Source organism: Canis lupus, chromosome 4 (genome assembly GCF_003254725.2).
Source record: "Canis lupus dingo isolate Sandy chromosome 4, ASM325472v2, whole genome shotgun sequence".
Taxonomy (NCBI): domain Eukaryota; kingdom Metazoa; phylum Chordata; class Mammalia; order Carnivora; family Canidae; genus Canis; species Canis lupus.
In genome coordinates this window covers 58,086,522-58,112,483 of record NC_064246.1, presented here as the reverse complement: position 1 = coordinate 58,112,483, position 25,962 = coordinate 58,086,522, and the positions used below count along the sequence as shown (strand labels likewise).

Sequence of the window (25,962 nt, the reverse complement as noted above, 5' to 3'; positions counted from 1 at the left end):
AGAAAGAAAGAAAGAAAGAAAGAAAGAAAAGTTTGGGGTGCCTGGGTGGCTCAGTCGGTTAAGCGTCCTACTCTTGGTTTTGGCTCGGGTCATGATCTCAGGGTCCTGAGATCAAGCCCTGTGTCAGGCTCTGCGCTCAGTTGGGAGTTTGCTTAAGATTCTCTCTCCCTCTCCCTCAGCCCCTCCCCCTGCTCTCTCTCTCTTTCAATAAACAAATTAATAAAATCTTAAAAGTAAGCTAGATTTGTGCTTATAGGAACTGTACATTCCCTGTGTACAAATACATCCGTGGTATATAAAGAAGCCTGTGTGTACATCAAGGCATAGTAGTGTGTTTGCAAAGGTTTGCGGTTGTGCCGTTGTGTGCAGACACGTCCATCCGTGTGCCTGTGTGTCAGGCTAATTAGAGATGTCTAAGACTGAGACACATGCAAAATCACTCAGGAAGGCAGTTTCTAAGTCATTACTTTTTATTTTGAAAGATTTGTCAAACTCCCCACATCGTGGCAAGAGTTTGCACGATTAATAAGAAGCAGCTTTTTCATGAAATGCTTGGAGGTGAACGAGTTCTCAGCCTGTGAGATCCGACCATCCCATGGACTTTGAAGTTTCTCTTGATTAATAGGAGGAAAAACGTGAGAAAGGGAGAAAAGGAAGAACATGCTGGAAACTGAGGGAAAGACCTCTTGTGACAGCTATCCAAATGTGAAAACAAAACAAAACAAAACAAAACCAATTCACCAACACCACTTTTTCTATTTTACAATTTTTCTACACCTTGCTCTTGACCTTGGCCTCTCTGGTCAAAACAGCCTCCCAGTCCTGCGTTTCCCAAAGACAGCTAGGAGGGGAGAAGCCCTACAGGGTGTGGTGATCCACCCCCCAGCGGCCTGGCGGATTCCAGAGAACTGATGTACCACCCCGGCTCCCAAAAGTTTGTACAAACAGCCTAACATGAAGAGAAATGGCACTGAAAGATGAGAGGAAAATGGTGAGGAACTGGGTTTATATGAGAATTAATATGTTTTCCTAACACAGACTCAGGTCCTGGCTGTGAGTGACCGCCTTGTCATCTGCGGCTCTGGCTGCTGGGCTCTGCAGGACTTTCTCCCACTAGTTCCCCAGCCCCAGAAACATCCTTGCCAGCATCACGTGCCTGCTACTTCCCTTCGCCCACCTTCAGGCCACATGAGGGCGAACCCCCAGCAGCCAATACCCTGAAATAAAACGAACACAAAGACTAACTTGGTGAGCATTAGTCTCAAACTGAGAAACAGAGAGAAAATCTGAAGATGCAATGTGTCGAAGGCAGACGCGAGCAGATCAAAGTTCCCACCCCTACGCCACTAGGACACGAGGCAGCGCAGCAAATGGCAAGAGAAGGGGACCGTTAGTGGGTGAGCAAGAGGCGTCGACAGCCGTGTGATGACTAAGAATGTCATGACTTGGGTTACAATTTTCATTTTTAGCACCGTTAATGTATTCGCTTAAATCTATATTAGCACCTTGTCCCCAGGCAGAACAACAGACCATCCAAACATTTTAAACATTGGGGGAAACAGGAAGGGAAAGATCAAAGAGGGAGGATCCGGGACTGCGGAAGGAGGCGTGGATTTAGATCACCAGATCCTTGTCAATATCCTCTGCAAAGCAAGATGAGAAAACAGAATTAGAAGTGAGGCCCTGAACAGGGGAAGACGGCTTCCCCAGCAGTCGGTGGGTCCCCCCCACCCCAGGCCAGCAGTCGGGGGACCAGCCCAAGGTCACCCAGGAGGTTGAAGACTGAGAACTGTGGTCTCCCTGACCCCGGCCTGTTCCTGTCACTCACACCCGCTGCCAAGTGACACTTCCTATCCCCTCTCTAGGTGCCTGCCAGCTACCAAAATAGTGCGAGGCACAGACCGAGTGCTGCCCTTGAGGAAGAGAAAGAGAAAGGGGATGGACCAGAAGGCGCCCGAGAAAGCAAGGCCCACCCGGACGGGAAGAGCAGAAAAAGGAGTTAACGAGGCACAGAGAGGGCACAGGACAGTGGCCCCTTTGCTCAGACACTCACGCTCCTTGATGCCGAAGCAGCCCGCCCACTCGTCCAGGGCGATGTACTTGTCATTGTCCAGGTCACAGGTCTCAAAGAAGCGGGTGGTGCAGTGCTCCATGGGGATGAGGGGTGCACGTAGTGGGGCCAGCTCCGTGTGGGACAGGTACCTGCGGGCAAGAGGTTAGAGGGCCTGAGGCATGGGAAAGCCCCCCCATTCCACGAGAGCCAGGGGAGAGCGAGCCTGCCCCACAGAGCAGAAGGAAGGGGTGTGCAAGCAGAACAGGAAGCCGGGATCCTGGGCTACCCCTCGCCGTACCCCGGACCTGCGGTGGGGCTTAGAGCAGGCACTGTCCCCCTCTGAGCCTGTTTCTCCTCCATCGAAGCGGGGAGAGTTGACCATAATGTCTAAGAGCCCTTCCCGTTCTGAGATCCCATGGATTCGTAACAAAGGCCTCTCGGTGCATTTAACTATTTCCTAATTGGCTGAGAACTGGGGCAAAGAAACTTAAAATGAAAATATTCTGCTATTGGTAGGCCAGAATCTGGTATGAAACCACAATGTGTGTTTCTGGTGGACACACATTTGTGTAGCTACAAATGCATAGGAAAGAGTCTAAGTGTGCTTGAGTGGCTCAGCCGGGTAAGCTCTCCGACTCTTGATTTCAGCTCAGGTCGTGATCTCAGGGTCGTGAGATAGAGCCCCACGTCGGGCTCTGTGCCTGGGCATGGAACCTGCTTAAGATTCTCTCTCCCTCTGCCCCTCCACACTGCGCCCCCTCCCCTCCCTTTTAAAAATAAAGTCTAAAAAGAGATATATCAAAATGGTAACAGTGCTGCCTTCTGGGGAGAAGTGGGAAGGGACTGGGATTGGCAGGAGGGTCTAAAGAACCGTAACCTTCATGGAGCTTTAGTTTTTTGTATATCATAATGTGTGAGAAGGAGGCCTTCTCGTTTCTCTCCCACCGTCCTCCATTCCTACTCCTCCGGCCAGCCTGGACTCCAGAGCCCATGTATGAATTTTCTCCTTATTTCCCAGAGCCCTCAACTAGTTGTCCTCAAAATATTCTTCCCCAAGGGGCCACACTGTGATTCCAATTTTCTCTCTAACCCCCAGACCCTCTCGCCCCTCCTAACTCAGAAGGAATCACACAATGTGTTCGAATGGGAAGGAACACTCCCTCCTCTTACATAGTCTATCGGTCGGAAAATCAAGGCCCTAAGGGAAGCAGGGGCTCGGGCAAGGTCACCACGCAGCTCTGGGATGAGAAGAGGGGACGGCTGGATCCCCTGGCCCAGGCTGGAGCACTTTCCCAGATGCACCGCCCCCATCGCCCCAGCTGGAAGTCTCTTCTCCTGGTCCTTTCATGGTGGTGGAATCCAGATGCTCAGCCTGAGTTCCAGATGTCCTCCTGACTTTTCCCTCCCCCTCCACCGTGAGTGACTCAGTTGGATCCCAGCCATGGAAAGAGCCTGGGAGAGAAGCAGCAGGGAGTTTCCCAGAGCTCAGGAGACCCCGGCCGCAGGGGATGGCCGACAAGGTGGGCGGACTCCAAGCACACAGCCTGCATGGAGAACCAGGGGTAAGCCTCCAGTAAGGAGCACCCCTGTACAGAGTGTGCTCCCCCAGGCATGTCAACAGCATGCCCCATCCTTCTCTGCCCCCCCAAGAACACCCGGCAAAAGGAGACCAGAAAGCTGTGCCGAGGGTCTGACAATCACTACTCGGCCTCACGTGCAGCAGGCCTCCACCTGCACCTTCTGGGAGCCTTTTTACTTGTTTCTTCGATCGTCAGAAGCCCATCATCACCCACAGCGTGAGCTTCCCGGGGTCAGGGACCATGTCGGTTCTGATTACTGTTAAAGCTCCTGCCTGGAATAGTGCTGAGCACATAACAGACGCTCAGTAAGTGTTTGCTGACAGCTGCCTGACTGCTCTGTGGTGGACTTGCACGGCTCTTCACATTTGGACAAGAAGCAAGAACAATTAAACCAAGGCTTGCAACGTGGATGGGATTGGCTCCGTGGATGTTGCCCTATCGGGGCCGGGTCTCAGGTCCTGCTGAGGGACTGTGAGCACGCAGGCTGCCCCACCTCCGCCGCGCTGGCCCAGGGAGTCTGAGCGCCTCCCTAGCTCAGTCTCCCTCAACTAACGGAGACGCAAGGCCAGCATGCACAGGGGTAAGGAGGGATTTTCAGTTCCCTCGGACTTCCACTTCTTCTGGCATGAAAACGTATTTGGCTTTCTTCCCCTCGGTCCTGCGTGTTTTCTCCTATGCCTGCTCCTCCTTGCCTCGGCCCCTGCGCAAACAAACTGTGGGCTGCAGGGCTGGGAGCAGCAGAGACGGCCGAGAGGGTTTCTGACCAGACCCAGTGCACCTGCCAGCCCTGACCTGTGACACTGTCTATACCAGCGCCAAGGGATCCAAGGGCCGGAGGCCTTACCCGTCAATGGGGTGCTGGTCCAGCTGGCCAAACTGCCAGTGCACAGGGAAGATGTACATGTTGTAGTTCTTCTCAAAGTCCCGGGCCAGCAGCTCCACGGGGTGGTCTCCAGCCTCCAGGCGCTTCTCGTTCTCGTGGATCTTCTTCACCTGTGAGAGCAGACGCTGCGTGACAAAGGGTCCAGCGGAGACAGTCCAGGCCAGTCAGGGCCTCTCCACTCCTGACAGCAGGCCAGAGCCAGAAGAGGCCAGCTAAGGCCAAGGTTCAAAATGAGGGAAAAAAGAGGCAGAGATGGGTGCCAGTATCTCATCCACAAAAGCGGAGGCCTGGGCTGATCTCAAAGGAGTCTATCTCCATAGAGCTGCCCCATCAAACTCATCTGGGGAGTGTGTTAAAATGCAGCTTCCTGGACCTGGTTTCACAGAGACCCTGATTCTATAGGCATGAGGTAGGGTTCAGGAATCTGTACTTTATCAGTACTCCAAGTGCTCCATAGATCCAATAAAGCATAAGATCCACAGACTCCGAAGGAGAAAAGCTTAGGGCTGTCTGTGTCCCTTTGTGTTTAACACTGGGCTAAACCAATGAACTGAGCAGGTCTCTTGATTACAAGACTTCTCAGGGTCCTTAAGAAGTGAACGCATACAGTGGGCCTCCAGAGGCCGTGAGACGTCTGTGTCCCAGCACCCAGAATGAGGGCACTCGTCAGAGCAGGGGTTGAGGCTCCCACCTGGGGGCCTAGTTTTAGGATTGGGACCTTGTGGATCTCAGCAAGCGTGGGGCCAGGAGCCATCTGGCTCAGAGCTGGGCAGAGGCCTGGGACAGGCCAGAAAGGGGGCACTTACTCGCAGCTTCTGCTTCTCGGTCAGAAGGTTGTTGTCCTCATCCCTTTCATACAGAGTGACCAGAACGTTCTTGAGCCAGTCCCGCATGCGCAGAGGGAATTCAGTCAGCTCGGAGTCCAGGCAGGGGGGGATGTCTAGGTTCAAAACACAGGAGTTGCCAGCACAGCCCCTGACCCTGCATGCCTGGGGGCCGACGTGCCAGCTAGGCCAAGCTTCCCACCCCGGGCCCCTCCTATAGCTAGCTCCATCAGCAACCTTGGCTCAGTGGGCGATTCGGCCTTTCTGGGCCAGTGTCTTCACCCTAGTGAGCAAAGGAGACCGTGTGGAGGGAAGAATGCTCTGCAAATGGAGACACAAAGACATGCCTGCTGTTCCCTTGGCCTAATCTGATCTGCTAAGGTAAACGGGTCACTCCAGTGACTCTTGCACCTTTCTGCATGATGGGGTCTGAAAGACAGAGGCCCAGGTCCCACACTGGTGATTCCAACCATTGGGAGAGGTTTGAAGCTGAGAGGCTGAGGAATAACGTCTATCCATAAGCCCAGGTTAGCTGGGGTGGGGAGGTCAGTAATGCTTACCCACCAGAACATTCTTCATGATAATGATTCTATCCTGATCTTTGGAACTTAGAATACCAGAATGTCAGACCAAGTCCACCCTCTTATTGGTCTTATTGGTTAGCATGGGGAGAAGGAGCTTGCTCAAGGCCACATGATCAGAACCTTATCCACCATCCAGGGCATATGGTTGTCCTGGGGCTTAGAGGCCTATCTTTCCCTCATCCTAAGTCTAGGGCAAGTTCCCTCTGTGGTTAGAAGCACTACCTTCTCCACCACCAGCTGAGGAGTAGACGGGAACATCTGTAGTGGACACACTAGGAGTTGGAGCAAGTGAACAATATGCCCCAGAGGACAGTAAAAGCCACTTGGTGAAAGGCCCCTTGGCACACTCCTCAGTCTCACTGCCCAAAGATTCCCATCAACACTCCTTCCCCAGTCCTCCTTCCCCTCCCCCTGCCTCCTTCCTGTGCCTTCTCATTTCATGCCCTGGGTCCCAGAACTGGGAAAGTGGGGCTGACCACAGGAGAACCTGGTTTTCTTCTCCACCTTTGTGCACTCTGTATACCTGAGGCAGGTGAGTGGCCCTCCCCCATGGCATGTAATACCAGAATATACCAGGCACACAACACAACATGGGTGTTATCTTGGAGGAGGACCAGATGTACCCGGGAGACACCTAGGCCAGTGAAATCTGCACCTGGAATCACTAACAAAAAGCTGGACAAAGGGGACCTGGGTAGCTCAGTTGGTTAAGAATCTGCCTTTGGCTCAGGTCACGATCCCAGGACCCTGGGATTGAGCCCTGCATTGGGCTCCCTATTTAGCAGGGAGCTTGCTTCTCCCTCTCACTCTATCTCCTGCTCCCCTTACTTGTGCTCTTTCTCTCTCTCTCTCTCTCTTTTTCTCTCTTTCTCTCCCCCTCTCTCTCTGTCAAATGAATAAATAAAATCTTAAAAAAAAAAAAAAAAAAAAAGCTAGACCATATCCTGCAATTCTTTCCCCCAAATACCTAACTCCCAGGTTTCTAGAAGAGGATGGTTCATCTTTTTCAAGTGGGCAGTTAGGAATGTGATGGAGTGAAAATGCCGAGGATATGGCAACACCGAGTAACAGGGCCTAAAGGGAACTGACAGGCATGCCCCATATTTTAAAGCATTCAAATTCAAATATTTTCAAAACACTTTATAGGCCCAGGGTGCCTGGCTGGCTCAGTTAGAAGAGCATGTGACTTTTGATCTCAGAGTTGTGAGTTTGAGGTTGTGTAATGCAAGAGATTACTTAAATTTTTTTAAAAATTGTAAATGAAACAAAAATCTGTTATAGGCCCAGAGAGAACATCATTTTTGCCTTACAATATTGAAGCAGTAAAGATTTGGGTTAGCCCTATAGAAGAGCATCCTCATCATTAGAGAAGAAGAATGCGGTGTGTTGGATGCCAGCAAGAGGCTCCAAAAATCCACCCTGACCTTGTGCTTCCACAATTGCTCAGTCCTTCCTGGGAGGCGTCCTAAATGCAGAGCCCAGAGGAAGCTACTCGTAGACAATCCTCTCCTTTTATAAATGGCAATCCTGAGGCTCAGAGAGTGGAAGAGACTTGCCCAATGTCACCTAGCATGGGGCGGCAGAGCCTGTGTCAGCACCAGATCAGGGCTCTTCTGCGAGATGGGAGCCTGGAAGAGCCACCAGGACAGACTCACATTTGCAAGGCCCAATGTAGTCCAGGTGGAGTTTGTGGCCTTTCTTGGTGCCTTCCAGGGTGCACTTGGTGGCAAAGAAGTGGCAGGAAGAGTCAAAGGTCTTGTTGTCGTTGCTGCATACCTGTCGGCAAAAAGCACAGAGCACCTCGTCTTCACTTCCAAAGCCCTTCGCTGGCACCACCATCTTTGCCCATTTCAGAGGTGGAGACACAAAGGGCCAGGCGAGGAATGCAATGAGCCCAAGGCCAAGCAGTGACTTAGTGGTGGGGCTGCAATAAGAACCCGCTCTTTGGGCTCCCGGGCCGATGTTCAGCCCCTGCTGAGAGCCACAGGTGGTCTCCGAGCAGAGCTACAACAGAATCAGGCTGAGACATGGGAAAACAAATCTGGCAGATCTGGAAAGGATGAGTTAAAGATGCAGATGGCAAAAAAGGCAGAGGGTACAGGAGAAAGTTACCACAGAGAGCCTGGGATTGCTATGCTTAGAAAGACCCGCTTGCGATGTTGGCCCTTGGCTGGCATCCAAGAACTTGGCTGGTAAACAAGTCCCTGTGCTGCCATAAAACTTTCCATAGAAGATAAGGACGCCTCACTGTGCCTAGACTGCTTGTACAAACAATTCGGTTTATGCTGAACGTCTGCTTTCCTTCTGGGAGTCTGGAATTTGGGTATGTGCTAGGCAGAGGGATGCCTACGTGACCAGTCCTCAATGAAAACTTTGAGTGCTAAGTCACTAATGGATTTCCTTGAGCAGAAACATTGCTCCCATGTGCCAGTATCTTTGTAGCTGAGGAAAGAGTGCATTTTGTAAGACCCCTCATGCAGGTGGAGAAAGGAAGCAAGCCTGTACGTGGGTTCCTCCAGACTCTCCCTATGTCTTGTTCCAGTATTTTTTAGCTATGTGTCTTTAACATGCCACTGCAGTAAGTCTTCACTGTGAGTACAACTGTACATTGAGGCATGCGAGTCCTCCTAATGAATCTCTGTACATGGGGGTGGCTGAGCAGAGGTGCTGAGGGCAGAACAAGGACAGTGGCACTATCTCTGTCAGGAGGCTGGGAGCCTTGTGTCAAACCTCCTGTATGTGCTTACTCAAAATTGCTTATATATCACTGCAGAGGGAGAGTTGATGGGCACTGGAGACCAGTGGGATGGGAGGAAAAGGGGTGAAGAGGAGGGAAGAGTTGGCAAGGATGCTAAACGTTGGGGCCCATAGGAGAAGTTGTACTGGGGAGAGACTAAAGATGGAGAACCCAGATAGGAGGTTATGGGAATAACGTTGATACCAGATTTGCTATCCTGAGCTAGGCCATCACTAGCACATTGGTTGTCTTGAGTGGGCACTCAACAAATAATCATATGGATGGATGAATGGATGGTTGGATAAATGAGTCCGATTGGAGGCAGAATGGATGGGTTTGAAAGATTTTTTTATATAGCATATGTTGGGTACTAAGTACTTCCTACAAATCCACACAATAGCCCTATGAAATAAAGCCTATTTCTACACCCACTTTAGAGATGAGAAAGCTGAGACTTGGGAAAGTTCTGCACTTAGTTAAGATCTAACAGCTAAGTTAAAAGGGTGGCAATGAGGTTTGAAGTCAACCTTCAGTCTGACCCCAGAACCCATATTTTTGGGCCTGATGCTTTGCTAGGCTACTCCCAAGCAGAGAAAGCCCCTATCTCAGTGTCTGATGCTCTTGATATATTCCTTTCTAGATCTGGTGAGGAGCTGGGAACCTGTTGGTGCCACATAAATTCTTGCTGGTTGCTGGAGAGACCCAGTGACAGGCAGAGGCTTCAGAGCCTTACTTCCACTTTGTGACTACATGGCAAAGGAACTTTTGAGACTAGAGCTGCCCCATAGAGCCACCAAGCCACTAGTGTTCTGGGCAGCCACTCCATGTTTGCAAGGGCTTGATCCCCCAACCCCCTACCCTTACCTTCTCAAAGTCGCCAATGGGACCAGGGCAGCTGGTAGGGTCCTGGCACACACACATGGGAGTATTGTTCTCATCCAGCTCACACACTTTGCCATGTTTGCAGTGGTGGTTCTGGCAGGGGTCTGGTGGAGTACAAGGACATGTAGTTAGCACCACCGGGTCCACCCCAGCCCAACCAGACTGATCCTTGGGTAAAACTGTCGCCCATGGCCCCCACTCTGGGCTTTGGACAATCCTGAGTCCTTTCTCTTCTGCTGAGCCCAGCAATCGGCATTTAAGGGAGAAATTGGCTCCGTCTGGGGATTAGAGATTCAGTGTGAGGTCAGGGTCAGGTACTTTTTGGGGAGTTGCAGGCTTAATCTGGGACCTAGGAGCACTGGATACCATGTAACTCCCTTGAGGATTGAAATAACCACTGTGTTCTCAGCTCTCTGTTCCTCAGTGATAGTGAGGCATTTGGGTATTATAAAATAACCTTTCAAGAATGACTTGGAAAATCGGCTGTTGTCAGGGTGCCAAGCAAAACAGACTTGAGTGGCCATAAAGGAAGAGGGAGAAGAGCCCTGAGGCCCACACTGAACAATAGAGCCCAGCTGTGTCTGGTAAACACCGGATGAGGGTGGGCCTGGAGGAGGGGAGGAACAGACTCAGTAGATGCCCCTCTACTCCAACAAAAACTCTGTGCCTTCAGGATGACAGCTCAATCTAGCCGTTTCCTCCTGATACATGATTTGGGGTATTTTAGTCATTCTTTATTGGATGCTTGCCCTCCCAGGCACTGAGCCAAGTGCTCTGGTGCCTCATCTTGTAATCCTCCAGCAGCTGTATGGTGAGGGTCTTCATCATTCCTGCATTAGAGATGAGGAAGCTGGGCTCAGAGGAGCTAAGCAGGCTGTCGGAAGGCACTCTCAGCATGAGTCAACAAGTTTAGAGGCAAACCTAGGTTGGTTGCCTCCCAGGTCCTTGCTTTAACCCCTTGGGTATGATGCCTCTGTACTCTGTGGGAAGGAGATGCCAGCATGGTGGGCTGGAGATGAAGGACATTTCTCTCTTTCTGGCACCTACTCCAAGGGTAGTATTATATGAGCTATGTCGTGAAACCCAACTTTGGAATCAGGGCAAATAGCTGTGAGGGGGGAAGGCCATTTCCAGCTTGGGAACATCCCTTCCTGACACTCACAGAATTGACAGACTGGCTATACATAGATCATTCCTAGATTCCAGAGAATATTCCTAACCTTTGAGTCAACAGTTTCTCCTCCACAGCCCACCCTGAATTTCCTTGGGAAAGAACATCATGTAGGCTGTCCCCATGCCCTGGGCTCAAGCATCAGAAGACAAAGACTGGTCATGACAAGACACAAGAAAGGGACCTACTTTCAGCCACCACCTCCTCTTCAGTTTCCTCAGCACCTTCATCAAATTCTCCTACTTCCACCTGCACGGGGTTGGCTCCCACAGGTCCCTGGGGTAGAGGGAGAAGGGTGAGTTAAATGGCTCCTACCCTCAGAGGTAAATGCTGGAGGGGATTTCCTTGAAGCTTCGGGTCCCACGAAAGGAGAGACAAGCTGGAAAGGTGTGCAGGCCCAGGGCACAGGAAGCACATGATGTCAGGGTCCAGAATTTGGATGGGCTCTTACAGACCCACCGAGATGCCTCAGAGGCTGGCAGAGGTGTTGGAACAGGAGGGGTACCAAGCCCGCCACCCCCGCCAGCCACATCGCAAAGCCCCCTTTATGTTTAATGTATGGGGAGACAGTGGGTGTTCACCTAAGAAAAATTGTTCCATAGCTTAAAAATAAAAAATTTCAAAATCATAGCTTCCAACTCTAGTGTGCCATGGAAGGTTTGGGAAGCATTCAGGAATGCGTCAGGATTGGGGGATACACAGGATTCACATCTGTGCTGTGTATGCACATGGGAAGGGCCAAACGCCCATTCCAGGGAATGAATGTAGAGGTCTGGGGTCCCCACCCACCTACCTCTGCCACCTCAGCCACGGTTTCCTCTACCACCTCTGTCTCATCAGGCAGGGCTTCCTGTTGCTGTTGAGAAGAAAAAATGGGGTTCAGAGAGGTCAGAACGATGTGTCTCCAGCCAGAGGAGCTAGGAGAGCAGCTCACTGGAGATCCCCAAGGTTATGCGTCAGGGACTGCCCTGGGTGGGGTGATGAGGGTGAACGAGAAGCCAAACACAGGGCTCATTGGAACTCTGGAGCACCCACCTTTATATATTTTATATCTGGGCCATCTATCGAAGATTTAGCTTGGGAAAGCATTTCCATTGCTTTGAACCCCTATGAATCTGAAAACCACTGATGCAGACCAACTCCTTTCATCTTAGAGTGGGACAACGGAGACCCACGAGGCATGAACATCATGCGTTTTAACAGATGTCATTAGCTTCCCCAGGAGTGTGATATTATTATGATGATTTGGTGATTCCTTCTTGCCATGTCAACTTGGGAGTGGGAAGCAGCAAGAGGAGCCTGGCTGGCTAGGCCTTCTTCTGAAAGTAATGCTAACCCTGCCAAATCTTCTGGCAAAATGGACCTGCCAGAGCCCACCATCACTCACACCTCCTAGTGGAGAGAGGATGAGGGAATCAGGGGTTGAGAGAAGCTGTCGGCCGGCCGCATGCTTCTTCCTCTGTCTTCCGCTATTGGCTTCCAGTTCAGCTTTGGATGACTACTACTAGCCCCCTGCAAGCAGGTCTTGGCGGGAGTGTCTGTCAGGGTGCTCCACACTCTCCTGGCCAAGAAGCAGGGCCAGGACTCAAGCTCAACTAGACTGGCTCTCCTTGAATTGTTTTTAAATCTTCTTGGCACGTTTTCTCAAGATACTACTGGAGCAGATCCATTCAGATAGCAGCATCTCCAAGACCATCTACTTGTTCTTACCTCTCAGATCCTGAACCTGCCCTTTTCCAGTCTTCCCTAACATCTTTGATTTTATGATTTACAACTGTATCTCCTCACCCCCAATTTGGCCAGATTGGAGCCTGTTGCTTGCCATCAAGTGATCTGGAAACTAGCCAACCCTCTCTGTGGCTGCTATAAGTTCACCTTCTCCTTACATGGAAATATCTCTTCCCTGGATTCTCCATCCAACAGTCCTCATCTCAATTTTTCTCCTGTGCTTATTAGTGTAAGAAAAAAAATCTTTTTAAAAAATAAGGCAAATAATGAGATAGACAGGGAAGTCCCTGAGCACCCCCAAGCATCCAGAGCTAGCAGATTTGGTGCCACTGAGCTGGTGGTGTGAGGAAGACCAAGCAAATATGCTCTTTGGGTACTTACAGGGGCTGCCAAGGCCCTCCCGGCCAGGCAAAGGAGAAAGAAGATCCAGGCCCTCATGGTGCTGGGAACCCTGTGGGGAGACAGAGATTGAGAGCTGAGTGAGTGGAGGAGGGCTTCTTGATAGGGGAGCTCCTTCTGACACTGAATTCCTATGAGACGCAGGGTAATTTTAGAGGTGTGTATTAAGTTATAGTAAAAGATGGAAGAGAAATCTGCTTCCACTCAATTCTCTTCCAATCCCAACAATATGAAGAGAAACTCTCAGTGTGGTGCTAAGATGTCTCATACCTTTCTAGCACTCATCTATCTCCTTTGTTTTTTTTGTTTTTTTTTTTTTTTTTCATCTATCTCCTTTGTAACAGAGAGCAGGTTCTGGCTCAGAGCCTCCGCAGGAAACTATATCCAGCTGGAATTCAACAAAGTTGTTTTGTCTTCTTTGTGTTTATTTTTATTGTTTCCTCCCATTTATGACAAAAGACAAAGATTTCTCCATTTATGGTAAAGATATAAAGTCTCTTTTGTCTGTACATTTACTGAAGTTTTTTTTTTGTTTTTTAAAGATTTTATTTATTTATCCATGAGAGACACACACACAGAGAGAGAGAGAGAGAGAGAGGCAGAGACACAAGGCAGAGGGAGAAGCAGGCTCCATGCAGGGAGCCCGACATGGGACTTGATTCCGGGTCTCCAGGATCACACCCTGGGATGAAGGCGGCACTAAACTGCCGAGCCACCCGGGCTGCCCACATTTACTGAAGTTTTTAAAGAGTATTTCCACAAAGGTGGTTGGCTAACTAGTCAAGTTTGGGAGATACTGAGCCAGACCATCTTCAAGGACCCTTAAATCCTTGATGTTCCAGGATTCTTTTTTTTTTTTTTTTTCCTATTCCCATAACCTTCCTCCTCTTCTTTTTCCTCCTCCTTCCTACTCCTTTTGAAAGGGTGGGAAATTAATAGGCAGAAACCCCCTGCCAATTTGAGACAATGAGATCTACCTTCTAAAACAGAAAACAATAGTCTTAGAGTGTGACCAGTGGGAGCTTGAGGGTAGCCACATTTTTCTCCACTCTACCCAGAAGGCACAGCACTTCTCTGTCCCCTAGGGAAACTAACCACATATTTGCATGTGTTCATGTTGTCTCCTCTTTCCTCTTCACAGCTGAAGAATGTTAGCTAAGATCTGAAACATGTTCCTGCCCTGGTAACTGCTAAGACGTCACTCTCTAAATGCTAACCTCTTCACTCCAAAAATCTCAGGATGCCCAGGGATTTGGGAGCAGAATCTTCTCTGATGGTTCACTGCCAAAATGCCATCCCTCATAGAGGAACTGTAAGAAGGTCAATTTATTTCTTGTTCTCACTAGATGGACTTCATTTCCAAATGGCTTTAGAAAGCTCTTCTTTAGATGGATTTAAATTTACCTCCCTCTAACTTTGGTCTACTCTGTTCCTCCTATGCCTACATGAAACAGGAGTGCTCCCTCCGCCCCCCAGTAGATTTTAGGAGACATGAGCAGTGGCCATGTCTTCCCTCTTTTGCCCCCACAGACTTCTGTATTGGGCTCATTAACCCTAGCTCTTTCCAAGACTTTTCAACTGACAGAGTACCTTGGAGGTAGCCTGGCATCATGGAAAAAAAATACTCGGTTTGAATTAAATGCCAGGGGTCCTTGATCTGCCTCAAAAGTATACTGGTGTATTGGTTAAATTGCTTGTCCTCTCCAGACTCTGTTCCCCCTTCCATCGGTTGTAAGGGTAGGACTAGGTAAGCTTAGAGGTCATAGGCTGGATTCTTGAAATGCCCTCAAAATGCTGCAGGTACACAATGGTCTTGGCATGTGTTGTCACCTGCGGTATAACCCTTCTTCACTTGGGTTATAGCATTTGAACAGTAGAAACAGGCGAGGAGGAGCAGACTTCATAATGGCCCTTTATTGTATTAAAATAGACACAAAACCTCATCTCCTATTTCATGATGTGTGTATGAAATAAAACTAACAGAAATTTAATGGGATCCTCCAGGAGGCCTGGCATTGCTTCACCCTGGCTCAACTCTCAGAGGCGTCCAGTCTTTCCAGGCAGTTGTTAGAATGTTCCTGCCCCACACAGTTGTATGCTTGTTTCCCCCAGGCCTAAGGTGGAAAAATCTCCCTGCTTGCTTTCCCATTTGGAAGATACAAGCAAGACAACCCCTGCATACGATTTTATGAATGGAACAGGAGAGAAAGCATCAATGGATGACTTGTCTGAGCCTGTTTGAAGTCAAAGGGTCAAAGTGAGACCAGTAGCTAGAAACACAAAAAGATGTTGTTTGGGCTCCAGCGACAGAAGTCATGTCATTGGAGAGATACCCTAGCTAGGACTGGACATGTAATAAGCTTCTGGTTGAAGAGCCAAGAAGACCAACATCCTCAGAGTCTGTGTCCTTCATCTGAGCAGAGAAAGCAGCTGTGCTCCCCTCTCTGACCAGGGAAAGGTTTGTTGGTCAACTTTTTTGTCTGTCCTTCCTGCCTCACCCCCTTCCTATGCTTCTTTGCCAGTGACACACTCACCCTTCCTGCTGCTGGCTTTGCAGCCAGAACCAAAAAATAATTCTAAATCTTATAGTGTATTTAGTGTCTAAAGGCCTCACTTGTATGGAATCTATGACGCACTGGTGGACAAGGCATGGGTAGGCTCCTAGTCCCACTTTCCTGATGAGCCTGTGGTGAGAGTGGGAAATCATGCAACATTCAGGCCTCTTGCAAGTCAAACTGCCTTGACAACGTCCCTTCTCATGGAGTTGGGCTAAGCCTAATAGGGACTACGTTCAGTCCACTGTGGTAGTAGAGGAGAAAGGCAGGAAGTGACAGTGTTAAGAAAATGACCCTAAATCTTGGAGAAAGAGTTTTTTTTCCAAGTTTGGGGTTCTTTATCACCAATCCCAGAACCCTTTCTCTCCAGATGCTTTATCACCAATCCCAGAACCCTTTCCCTCCAGATAATAGGACGAGAGGGAAGGAGAACAGCTGGACCGTTCTTCCCACACAGCCATACTTCCTACACACACACAAGATCCCTCCCTGAGCCTCTCTGAAACAGGTCTGGCACCCATCTTACACAGCTAATGGGGTGCCACAGTAACCCCGGGGAGGTCAGACAGAGTCAAACCCCAACATTTAGAACACATACGTTGTCAATCAAACCTAGATCTGGTATTCCCAGTGAAAATATAAACAGCTTTGTAGAAATGACTAGTTTTAAATGAAAACTCCCTCCTTTGTGATGATGTCTATATCTGTCCTTTCCAAAGTGTCTCGGAGCATCCCACTGGAGGCTTAAGGCATATCTTGCTGTCCCATAGTACAGGTGAGAAGACTGAGGCCCAGAGAGGGGAAGGAATCTTCCAAGAGCCCCAGGGAGTGAGTGGCAGGGCTGAACGAGGGCCCAAGCAGCCCCGCTCCACCACTGGCCAGCTCTTCACCTCACACAGTTTCTCTTGGCAGCTGGTCCCACCCAGGTGCTCACCTGAATGGAGCCCGGCTGGGCTGTGAACTGGCCCGAGGTACAGGGAAAGTAGACTGGGCCAGGGGAGGAACAGGAGGTGTGTTTCCCTTGGCTTGGTGGTCATCAAATGCGGACACTGCTCACCCCCACCCCACAGCTGCCTCCTCCCCCTGTTCCGTACATCAAGTCCCTTCCTTTTGCCTTTATTTGCTCTGGAGACGGCTGAAAACCCGTCTTCAGCTGCCAGCGGGACCCGAAGCTGAGGTCACTTCTCTCTTTAGAAAGACTCTGGGGATGGAAAAGTACAGCCAGCCCCCCAGTTCATCTCCCTCAAGATATAAAGGGCCTCATCCAGGCTCTCCCTGGACACTGAAAAATCCCTGAATGTCAGAACCGGGGGACATCTGAGAATCATGGAATTTTAGATTGCAGTCTTGGAATTGTAGGCTCTTAAGAACGTGGAGCACAGAATCTGAGTTCGATTTGAGTAGAAAGAGGTTTATGGAGCAGTGCAGCCCAATAGAACCCTTTGGAGATGATGAAATTTTTCTATATCTGCATTGTCCAACATGGTAGCTATTGGCCACATGTGGTTGCCAAACACTTGAAATATTGCTAGTGTAAATGAACTGAATTTTTCATTCTACTTCATTTCAATTATTAAATTTGAGTAGCCACATGTGGATTCTGGCTACCACATCAGGGTGGTTATACAGGTAACCACGGGTTATGCAGCGTACCATAAAGGTAAGCACATCGGCTCTGGAGATAGAACTCATGGGTTCAAATCCCCACTCGGCCACTTAGCAGCTGTGTGACATTCAGAAAGTGACTTTCCCTCTCGGGGCCTCAACTCATTTCTCCATCTGTAAAACAGAAATAATACACCTACCTTGAAAGGCTCAGGACGATTCATATGAGAGAATACGAGGAGTAAGCAATGTTGCTTGGAAGAGCATCTTAAAAATCCAAGGATCCCAGAATCTCCATCCCCCTCAAAAAAAATCCAGGGCAAGAACCCCGGCTCTTTGTGTTTCTCCCAAGGAGAAATGGTGCCGAAGTGGAACAAAGGAGACACTGCTCCTCTTGGTCAAGGGGACACCAGCCCAGCTTCCAGAGAACACAGTGAAGAAGCCTGGGCCCCCGGCTGGCCTCTTAGTTGGGCTGCTGACGCAAACCAAGCATCTCTCGCCCACTGTTTGGCTTGGAAACAAGGGTTCCAAAAAACACACGTTCCTGGTAAACAAGCCCCAAGAGAGAAAAACAAGTCTGGAGGCTAATAAAGGGACCCCCTCTGTGAGCCAAGCCCGCCAGGGAGCTGGGACTTGGAAGGCGGTCCGAGCCAGGCCAGAGAGGCGCCGCCAGAGTCGGTCGGACCTCACTAGACTCAATGCCAGGGAGCAAGCACAGCCTCTCGGAGGTGGTCTCGTGACATGGAAGTCGTGAGTCCTAGGATGCAGTCTTGGCAATGCTGCTCCGGCTCACTGCGCAAACTTACAGAGGGCTCCTCTACTCCCTGGACCACACCTGGCCCTGCTCATCTGCACAATGAGGAGATTGTTTCAGATCAGTGGTGTTCAAAATTATGTAAGCCCTCTCTTTCAATGAGGTCTTCTGCGAAGTCCAATATTTGAAGCAGCTAAAGGCTTTTGCATTTGTTGAAACATGGATATATTATGATCTGGTCAACAAATCAGTTTGGAATTAAAAAAACAAAAGCGGGTGCAAGTGGAGTTGAGATGGGGCTGAAAGTCCTCCACGCTCAGACACCCCTTGGAGCATCTCTGGGTTCTCCCGTGGGTACAGTTGGAAAACCCTGGGGCAAGGTTGTCCTTAAGGATTCTTTCAGCCCTGATGTTCTAAGTGGGCTCAGATAGAAGCCTTTCAGAGCATCACCCCTCCCAACCTGTCCCTTGACTCTGCTTCTAATTTTAATATTTCTTGCTGGAAGGGAAGAAGCTAAGGGAAATTTTTAGGGTGTTATGGGTGCTCAAGCCTAGGAGTGAAGAGGTTCTGGGGCAACTCCAAAGCAGCCCTGGAGTTTGGGACTAGAATCAGCCTAACAGAGATTCCATAAACGCACCTAAGATGCCACGTTTCACTGTTGCGTGGTGGTTAGGAGAGGCCCAGGGTGGGGCTTCAGGCTTTCCTCCTTGGCTCCCTCTAGGGGCCACTGCTGCATCCGGGTGACCACAAATGGAGGTGAGAAAGAACATCAGAATCCAAGCTGTCACATACCAAAGATAGCAAATACATGGTGAGTATGTCTCCACCTGCTCCTCTAGTGCCTGTGGCAGACATTACTAATCGATCACATGACCTTTTCCCCTAAAGTGCAGAGTGGCATCTGAATCCTGAGCATTCTCTGGCTGCCAGTACCAATGGATTAGTGTCGTCAAGCCATGTGAAACCTCTTTGCCATGCTCCTGGTTTTAGAGATAGAGGAATTGAGGCTCAAAGAGGGAAAACAACTCTCTCGAGGGTCACACGGCAGGCTGGTACCGATGCTAAACTTCCAGATGTTTAGAACCATCCAGATGTTCACCTTGTTTTGCATTGTTTCTTTTTTCCTCTGATCAGTCTGGGATTCTAATGTCATGACTAAGATAAGATGACCCAGAGGGATACCCAGATGAGATAGGTTAATATCGAGTGTCTGAAAGAACCCCATTCTGGACAGAGTTGGTATCACCATCCATATTTTTTCAGTAGACACCAAGCTGTATGTCTGAGAGTGAGGGTAGAGCTAATTTCCTGTCTCAGACAGCTCTGACCTAGATAAGAGGAGGTGGCTTTTCTAAATAATTTTGCCAAGTTACTACTTGCTGGCTCTGGCTCTGCTCAGCCCAGCCTCCCTGAGTTCAGGGTTGGGGTCAAGATCCAGGCTCCGTGCTGTAGAGGAAAGTAGCTTCATTAATTCCCAGGTTAGGCTGAAAGCTCAGCTCCAACTCTCTCTTTCCTCCTTTAAAGATGGATCAGGCAAAGAGCCAGCATGAAGCAAATGAGCAGCCACCTACTGGATGCATCATGCTGCCCAAATGGCAAAGCCCTGCAGGCTGGGATAGGCCACACTGGCCAGCAAAGAGGGAGAAAGTACCCCTGTCACTCATCATCCACAGGGCTTGTTGCCTATGGAGGGAGGTGCACAGGTGTGAAACCAAACTGAGCAGATGAAAACCAACCCGAAAAAAAAGAAAAAAGAAAAAGAAAAGTTAGGCTCAGACATCAGTTGGCCATGTGACCTTCAGTAATTATCTTCCTTCTCTGATCCTCTGATCCTCATTATCTGTGAAGATAGAGAATACCAGTGATTTGGTATCGTATGTGTTAACGTGTCTACCTACTTGTCATAACCTGTAGTTCTGTCTGGCTCTGCACATCTGCATGTGGCTACAGATGGCAGTAGCATCTACAACCCTGACATGTTGTATATATAAATTATCTATGGCCTTGAGGACCTCTAGGTGAAGCATCGGTCCGTTTTGGCCCGTGTAGCTCAGGGCCAGGGTTTGTATGTGCACCAAGATGTATACCTGGAACTTGTCTGTGACTCAACATATCATTCAGGGGGAGGCATGTGAGAGTATGACCTTCTGTGTTTGCACATGTGTGCAGGCATTTATTTTTAGCTGTGCCCGTGGGTGTCTTTTGGTAAAATCCATGTTTGCAGTCTACATCTTCATTTGTGTCTGTCCCTGTTTATCTCTACCCTTGGCTACCTATCTAAATAACCTCAAAAGCCAGGTATTCTCCGGTTTACCTCACATCCTGAGTTCTTGTCTTTTCTCCACCATCCTTTCCTATTTATAGCTTATTTTAGCAAGGAAAACTGCTCTTGTAAATAACAGACCCCAGCCATGCTATTGGTTGACAAGTCTCTACAGATGGATGAAGATTTTAACAGGACTGTTACCCAAGATCCCTTAGCCCTCCTCTCCTCTTTTCAACTAGGGGGATAGGGGTTAAAAACGTAGGCCAGCTATTTCTTCTCATGAAAGCAACCTCTGGGATTTATGTTTGCAGGACTTCAGATCTGGAAGGGCCCCTAGAGACCATCTAGATTCCCCATTTAACAAATTAGGAAGCGGAGACCCAGAGAAGGAACGGTCTTACCTAATGTCACTCACTGTGAGTTATGACTTGCCTCTACCACCGCCTTGGCCAATGCTTTTTTCACACTGGAGGGTACAACACTCTTGGGAAATACGAAGGTGCCCAAATCAAAATGGATTTAAACAATATTTACTTTGCTTAAACGTGCCTGTTAGCATTTTTGATAAAGAGAAGTTATACACAACCCTGAGATTATGGAGCTGCTGGACCAAAAAGCTGGAAATGAGTTCACCAAGTCTTTGGATGCCATAAGTTTATCAGTTCTAAAAACCCAATGCATGGGGGGGCATGGAGGCGCCACAGTTTACCAAGTGTTTCCTGTGTCTCATCCTTTCTTCTGCGCAGTATCCCTTTTGAGGTGATTGTTGTTATTGCTCTCTAACCAAGGAAGAAACTGGGGCTCAGAACGGAGGAGAATTAATTAGTTCAAGGTCAAATGACACCTTCTGACAGCAGTGGAACTAAAACTCAAGTCTTCAAACCTCGGGTCAGGGAGGTTTATCACAGCCCCACAGCTGCTCTAGGATCCTGGGAGATCAGCAGGGCAGGACCTAGAGTTTGCAGTCCTGGTATTTGGGGACTGAGTGAAGTGGGGGACATTCAGACCGAGCCTGATGTTCTGAGTGTTTCAGTGTCCCCTCCCAGCCAGCAGGCAGAGACCCTGAAAAAAAGGTTACCGTGGCAACTCACATTCCTCCCAGAATGAGTCATGGCAAAGAAGAGCCTTTCTGTGGGTGGGACTTGGAGAAAGTTTCAAAAGTTGATTTCTTCTCCAGGCATCCCTTCCCCCTCCCCCCTCCCTTTGCTCCAGGCTTTGTCGATGTGGCAGCTGAGCACTGTGAGTTAACCCTCTCTTCCCCCAACCACTCCCTTTCAAAATTGTTTATCCTCCCGCAAATATACATCTGCTTCCAGTCCCACACTCCATCTCCCACATCATCATGCCCTCTGGCTATTTGGGAAGTAGTACATCCATTTGAGGATATCTTAAGAGTAAAGGCTGTGAACACTTCTTGTTCTCGTTCTCTCTCTCTCTCTCTCTCACACACACACACACACACACTACCATACAAACAATTTTAAGTGGCTTGCAGATGTCTTTAAGCTCATTCAAAGGCCAGTCCGTGGATTTCAATTTAAGAGACTTTTCCTTGAAAGTTCCAGATGATGTCAGAGACCATCAAGTCCAACCTTCTTACTTTATAGATAGGGAAACTAAGTCCAAAGGACTTACTTACCTAAGACAGCACATAGGATGTGCGCCTTAAGTCTGCCAACCTACTTATTTGCTTCTCCCTCTACTATCAGCACTTGGATGAGATAGAAATTTAACCCCGGGGAATTGCTAGTGAAAATATCCTCTCTGTGTTCTGTGTAGAATGCTGTCCTTTCTGGGGGAAAATGTGTGTCTTTCTGTTCTCTCTTGGGCAAACTGGGCTTTCTTGAAGACATGCCTCATCTCAGTGTACCCTTTTCCCTTGGTGTCCCTCAGACCCAAGGAAGTCCACTCACCAGCCAGCCAATGAAGCTAACCAAGGAAATACAGGAAAGAGTATGTCCAAAGAGGACTTAATATCCTAAAAGGCAAGATACCATTTCCATATAGAGTTTGGGCTTTCTAAACAAGGAGGTGTGAGAAGGTTGCCCGGGACTCTCTATCTTTCGTTCCCCCTCCTCCCCTTCTTGGAACATCTTTCACCACACCCAGCCTCCCACAGGATGGAGAGCCTTGGTTGGATGATATCAGATGCCTGGGGTCTTCAGATCTACACAGACTAAGGGCTCCAGCCAGTGAGTTTCTGTGCTTACACCCAGGCAGCCCAGGATGGGAACAAAGCCTAACCCAGAAGTGACTGTCTGACGGTGCTATTTCAGAGTGCGTGTGTTGGGGGGGAGGGGTCTGTGGGGGAGGATTCCAGGGAAACAGAAGCCTTCTCAGAGGTGCTGAGTAAAGGTAGAGACACCACCACCACCACCACCACTATTTGCCCTCCAGAGATCAATGTATCGTTGATGCAGATTCCTTTTGGAAAACAGAACCCCTCCCGAGAACCAAGTCTAGGAAGTGTCTTCTCCTGGAATGAGGGAGCAGGGCAGACGTCCCCATGCAGCTGTGACCAGATCAGATTCCTAGGAACACAGGCTGCCACATTTGCGAAGGGAGCACAGAGGTTAAGCAGGCAGCCTCTGACACCAGAGAGGCAGGCACAGAGAAAGACAGAGAAAGAGAAAACCACTCTCAAAGACACAGTGAGATAATGTACCGCACACCTAAAAGAGAGACCAAGTTATGCCACCTGAAAAGCAACAGGCAGTGAGTCCGTGGCCCCTGCCCTTAGCGGGAGTGGTGATGGAGCCCTGAAGGAGAAGCACACCCTGTCCCTGACCCACAGACCTCCCAGCACTTCTCCTCTTTCTGTACCCAAACTGCAGGAGTGAGCTAGGGTGTCAGGGTGGAGCAACCAGAGAAGGGAGAGGCCAGGCAGGGTCGTGCGTACCTCAGTGGCAGGCAGGCAGCTGGCGGAGTGCGCTCTGGGCAGTGTGAAGGTCTGCAGGAATGTGGAGGGTTTAGAGCCAGGCAACAGGAAGCCACTCGCAGCTCTGGGCTGGGTCTGTCTCCCCTCCACCCCTTGGTCCCTCCTCCTCCTCCTCTGTCTCCTCCTTCTCCCCCTCCCTGCCACAGCCAAAGCCAGCCAGATCTTCCATTTCTCTCCTCCTCTTCTTCTGGTGTGCTGTCCTGACTAGGCTCCCCAACACTGGCTGCCTCAGGGGCTCTGGGGCTGCTACCTACACAGACTCATGGAGTGCCAGGGCTGGAAGGGTCCACAGGAATCATCTGGAACAATCTTCCCCTTGTTCCAAGGGGAACTGAGGCTTGGAAGGGGCAAGGGATTACCCAAAGGCTCCCAGGGGCAGAGCTGGGCCCAAGTGTCCCAACTTCATGACCAGTGATCTTTCCAAGATTAGGCAATGCCAACGAGGGCATTGCAATTCCAGGGGGCTGTATCTGTGACAAAGGCAAAGCCAGGACTGGCCTCTGTGCAGACAAGAGAAGCAGCCTCTGGTGGCATCATCGCTGATGATTGGGGGTATGATCTAAAAATAACAACTCTGACTCTAGTTGCACCACAAATAGACATATAAGAGATTTGCTTTCTAGCTGGGGAATCTGTGTCATCAGTATAGAATAGAGAAGGTGACTGATGATAATGATCATAGAAGTGGCAATAGCCACGGCTTACTGAGACTTAATAATCTTCACCAGCGAGTCCTTGACTAGGTATTGTTATTGTGCCCATTTTACTAATAATGAAACAGAGGCTCAAAGCAGCTAAGTCACTTGCCTAAGATCACCAGGTTTAAAATGGTCTGGGGAGGCTAAGTCCATCACAATTCAATTTGGTTCATTCTTATGCTACATGAACTTCTCAGTAGCAACAGGTCTTGGTTGAACATTTATGAGAATATTGGGATCCCTGGGTGGCTCAGCGGTTTAGCGCCTGCCTTGGGCCAGGGCGGGATCCTGGAGTCCCAGATCGAGTCCCACATCCTTGCATGAAGCCTGCTTCTCCCTCTGCCTATGTCTCTGCCTCTCTCTATGTCTCTCGTGAATAAATAAATAAAATATTTTTTAAAAAAAGAAAATTTATGAGAATGTTGATGAATGTATGACTGTTTGTGAGTTCCAGGAACTAGCGTTCCTGGAACTTTGAGTGATGTAAGAATGGATATCTGGTCGTTGTCCTGCAGGAGTTTTGGGTCTTGCTAAGAGGGCATGCCTTATGCATTAGTCCACTCACATGAGTGATACAGACTCTGGGGGTTCAGAGTGGAGGGATCCCTGGATTGGAGAAGGCTTGCTGGAATAGGTGCCTCTGGGAGCATGGATTTGGCTTGAATAACATGGAAAGGGAGAAGACAGAGAACACTCTCATAAACTTCTACATGATATGGCCTTTGCCTCTCTTGCCATCCTCTCCTTCTTACTTACTCTACTCGAGGACACTGGCCTCAGTTCTTCATGGACCCTAGCATTGTTCCCATCCCTGGTTCTTTGCACTTGCTCTTACCTCTGCCAGGGCCAGTCGCCTGTCTGAATTTCCTGTGCCTGAACTCTCCTCACCCTTCAGGTCCGTTATCATGTCATCTCCTAGAAGAGACCCCCCTGCCCCCGACCACCCACCGAAACCAGCCTCCTTGCCTCTCTCACAGGCATATTTCACACCAACTTACCCTGTCTTTTTTCCCTCCTATCATTTGTCATTATCAGAAATTATTTGTCTCCCCCACAAGGGGAGGCAGGGGTTTCACATGTCATGTTTGCTGCAATGCTCTAAATGTCTAGAACAGTGGCCAACACTGAGCTGGCATTCACTCAGTGAGGGTTGTCTTTTAATAGCATTCCAGCCTGGAATAGTGCCCAACACTTGTCTTCCAGAGACCCTAAACCTACAAAAATTGATTGTAAAAGTTTGGGTGTCTGTGCATCTTTCTGTAGAGAAGGCTCATGGCTTTCATCAAGTTCTCAAAGACTCTAGTGGGGAATCCAAGAAAGGACCTCTACTCCACATGCTCCCCAAGGCCTCTCCCTGCTCCAGGGGCGAAGAGCTGATGCTCAGCCTTGGTGTTCAATACAGGCTGCTGGCGGATTCCTCAGATATGTTTCACCATCTGGACAGATGCACATTTTTATAGGATTGGTTGCTATAGCTCCCAGGCATCATGGGGACTAAAATTAACTTAAGTGCTGTCATTTCTTTTTAAACTAAGATAATGTTTCTGATGAGAATGAGCCAATGGAACCACTCTCATGTGGCCTTTGCTTCAGGAATTGGAAAGCTCGCTGGAACTAAGGTAACACTCTGGGACAGAGGTCCCATCCAGGGGCCGCTCAAAGGCCCTGGTGGGGATAACTTGAGCCAGGATCCCTCCAAGGAAAGCTAGGTAGATTTCATATCTAGGCTAAGAGCACCTTCGGGGAAGCAGGAGCCTCTGAACCAAGAGTGACTTTGACCTAAGAAGGGAAACTGTTAGGACTGGGACTGGTCCTCTTGCCACCACCAAGGGCTTTAGAGGAAGAGAAAGAAGTACAACTGGACCAGGTGTGGCGGACCGGGGTGTGAGTCCCTGCTCTACCACTGAGTCAGTGACTTTGGGCTCATCTCCACCCCCAATTGTCTACCTGTAAATAGATTAGACAGTGTAATAGCAGCAATAAGAACCAGAAGTTTTTAAACACCTGCAATGTGCCAAGCACTGAGCTAAGTCCTTTGCATATATTTTCAGATCTAACCTTTATGAAATAGGAACTTTTATTACCGCCATTTTATAGACATGGAAAATAAAGTTCAGATCAGATCAACAGTATACCCAAGCTCATGCACCCAGCACGTGGCAATCCAGAGATTCGAATCCAGGGTTGAGGGACACCAGAGCCCAGGTGTTCAACCAGTACACTCTACCTCCTCCTAAAATTTCCTCCAGCTCTGACATCTGTGGGTCCAAGACCATACAACCATTTGGTACCCCTCTTCTTAGTT

General features: G+C 49.2%; 1 protein-coding gene across 3 annotated transcripts; it reads right to left on the bottom strand.

Moving 5' to 3' along the window:
* Positions 1-452: 452 nt before the first annotated feature.
* Positions 453-23,075, bottom strand: SPARC (secreted protein acidic and cysteine rich). 3 transcript variants are annotated; one of them, XM_025434234.3, is made up of 10 exons: positions 22,921-23,075; positions 12,824-12,893; positions 11,508-11,570; positions 10,903-10,990; positions 9,526-9,647; positions 7,580-7,700; positions 5,323-5,456; positions 4,478-4,626; positions 2,054-2,202; positions 453-1,643 (listed from the first exon to the last, which is right to left on the bottom strand). In XM_025434234.3, exons 2-10 carry the CDS (start codon positions 12,878-12,880, stop codon positions 1,615-1,617), a joined length of 912 nt encoding a protein of 303 aa, XP_025290019.1. In that variant the 5' UTR covers positions 12,881-12,893; positions 22,921-23,075; the 3' UTR covers positions 453-1,614. The 3 variants fall into 3 exon arrangements, with proteins under 3 accessions (XP_025290019.1, XP_025290021.1, XP_048965182.1); XM_025434236.3 differs by lacking the exon at positions 22,921-23,075 and adding an exon at positions 17,202-19,516; XM_049109225.1 differs by lacking the exon at positions 22,921-23,075 and adding an exon at positions 18,393-19,516.
* Between the last annotated feature and the right edge of the window lie 2,887 nt (positions 23,076-25,962).

Coding starts and splice junctions, on each gene's coding strand:
- SPARC (XM_025434234.3), bottom strand. CDS start 12,880: ATGAGGGCCTGGATCTTCTTTCTCCTTTGCCTGGCCGGGAGGGCCTTG. Junction 7,701..9,525: donor CCATTGGCGACTTTGAGAAG/GTAAGGGTAGGG, acceptor TTTTGCCGACAG/GTATGCAGCAACGACAACAA. Junction 2,203..4,477: donor GACCAGCACCCCATTGACGG/GTAAGGCCTCCG, acceptor TCTTGCCCGCAG/GTACCTGTCCCACACGGAGC.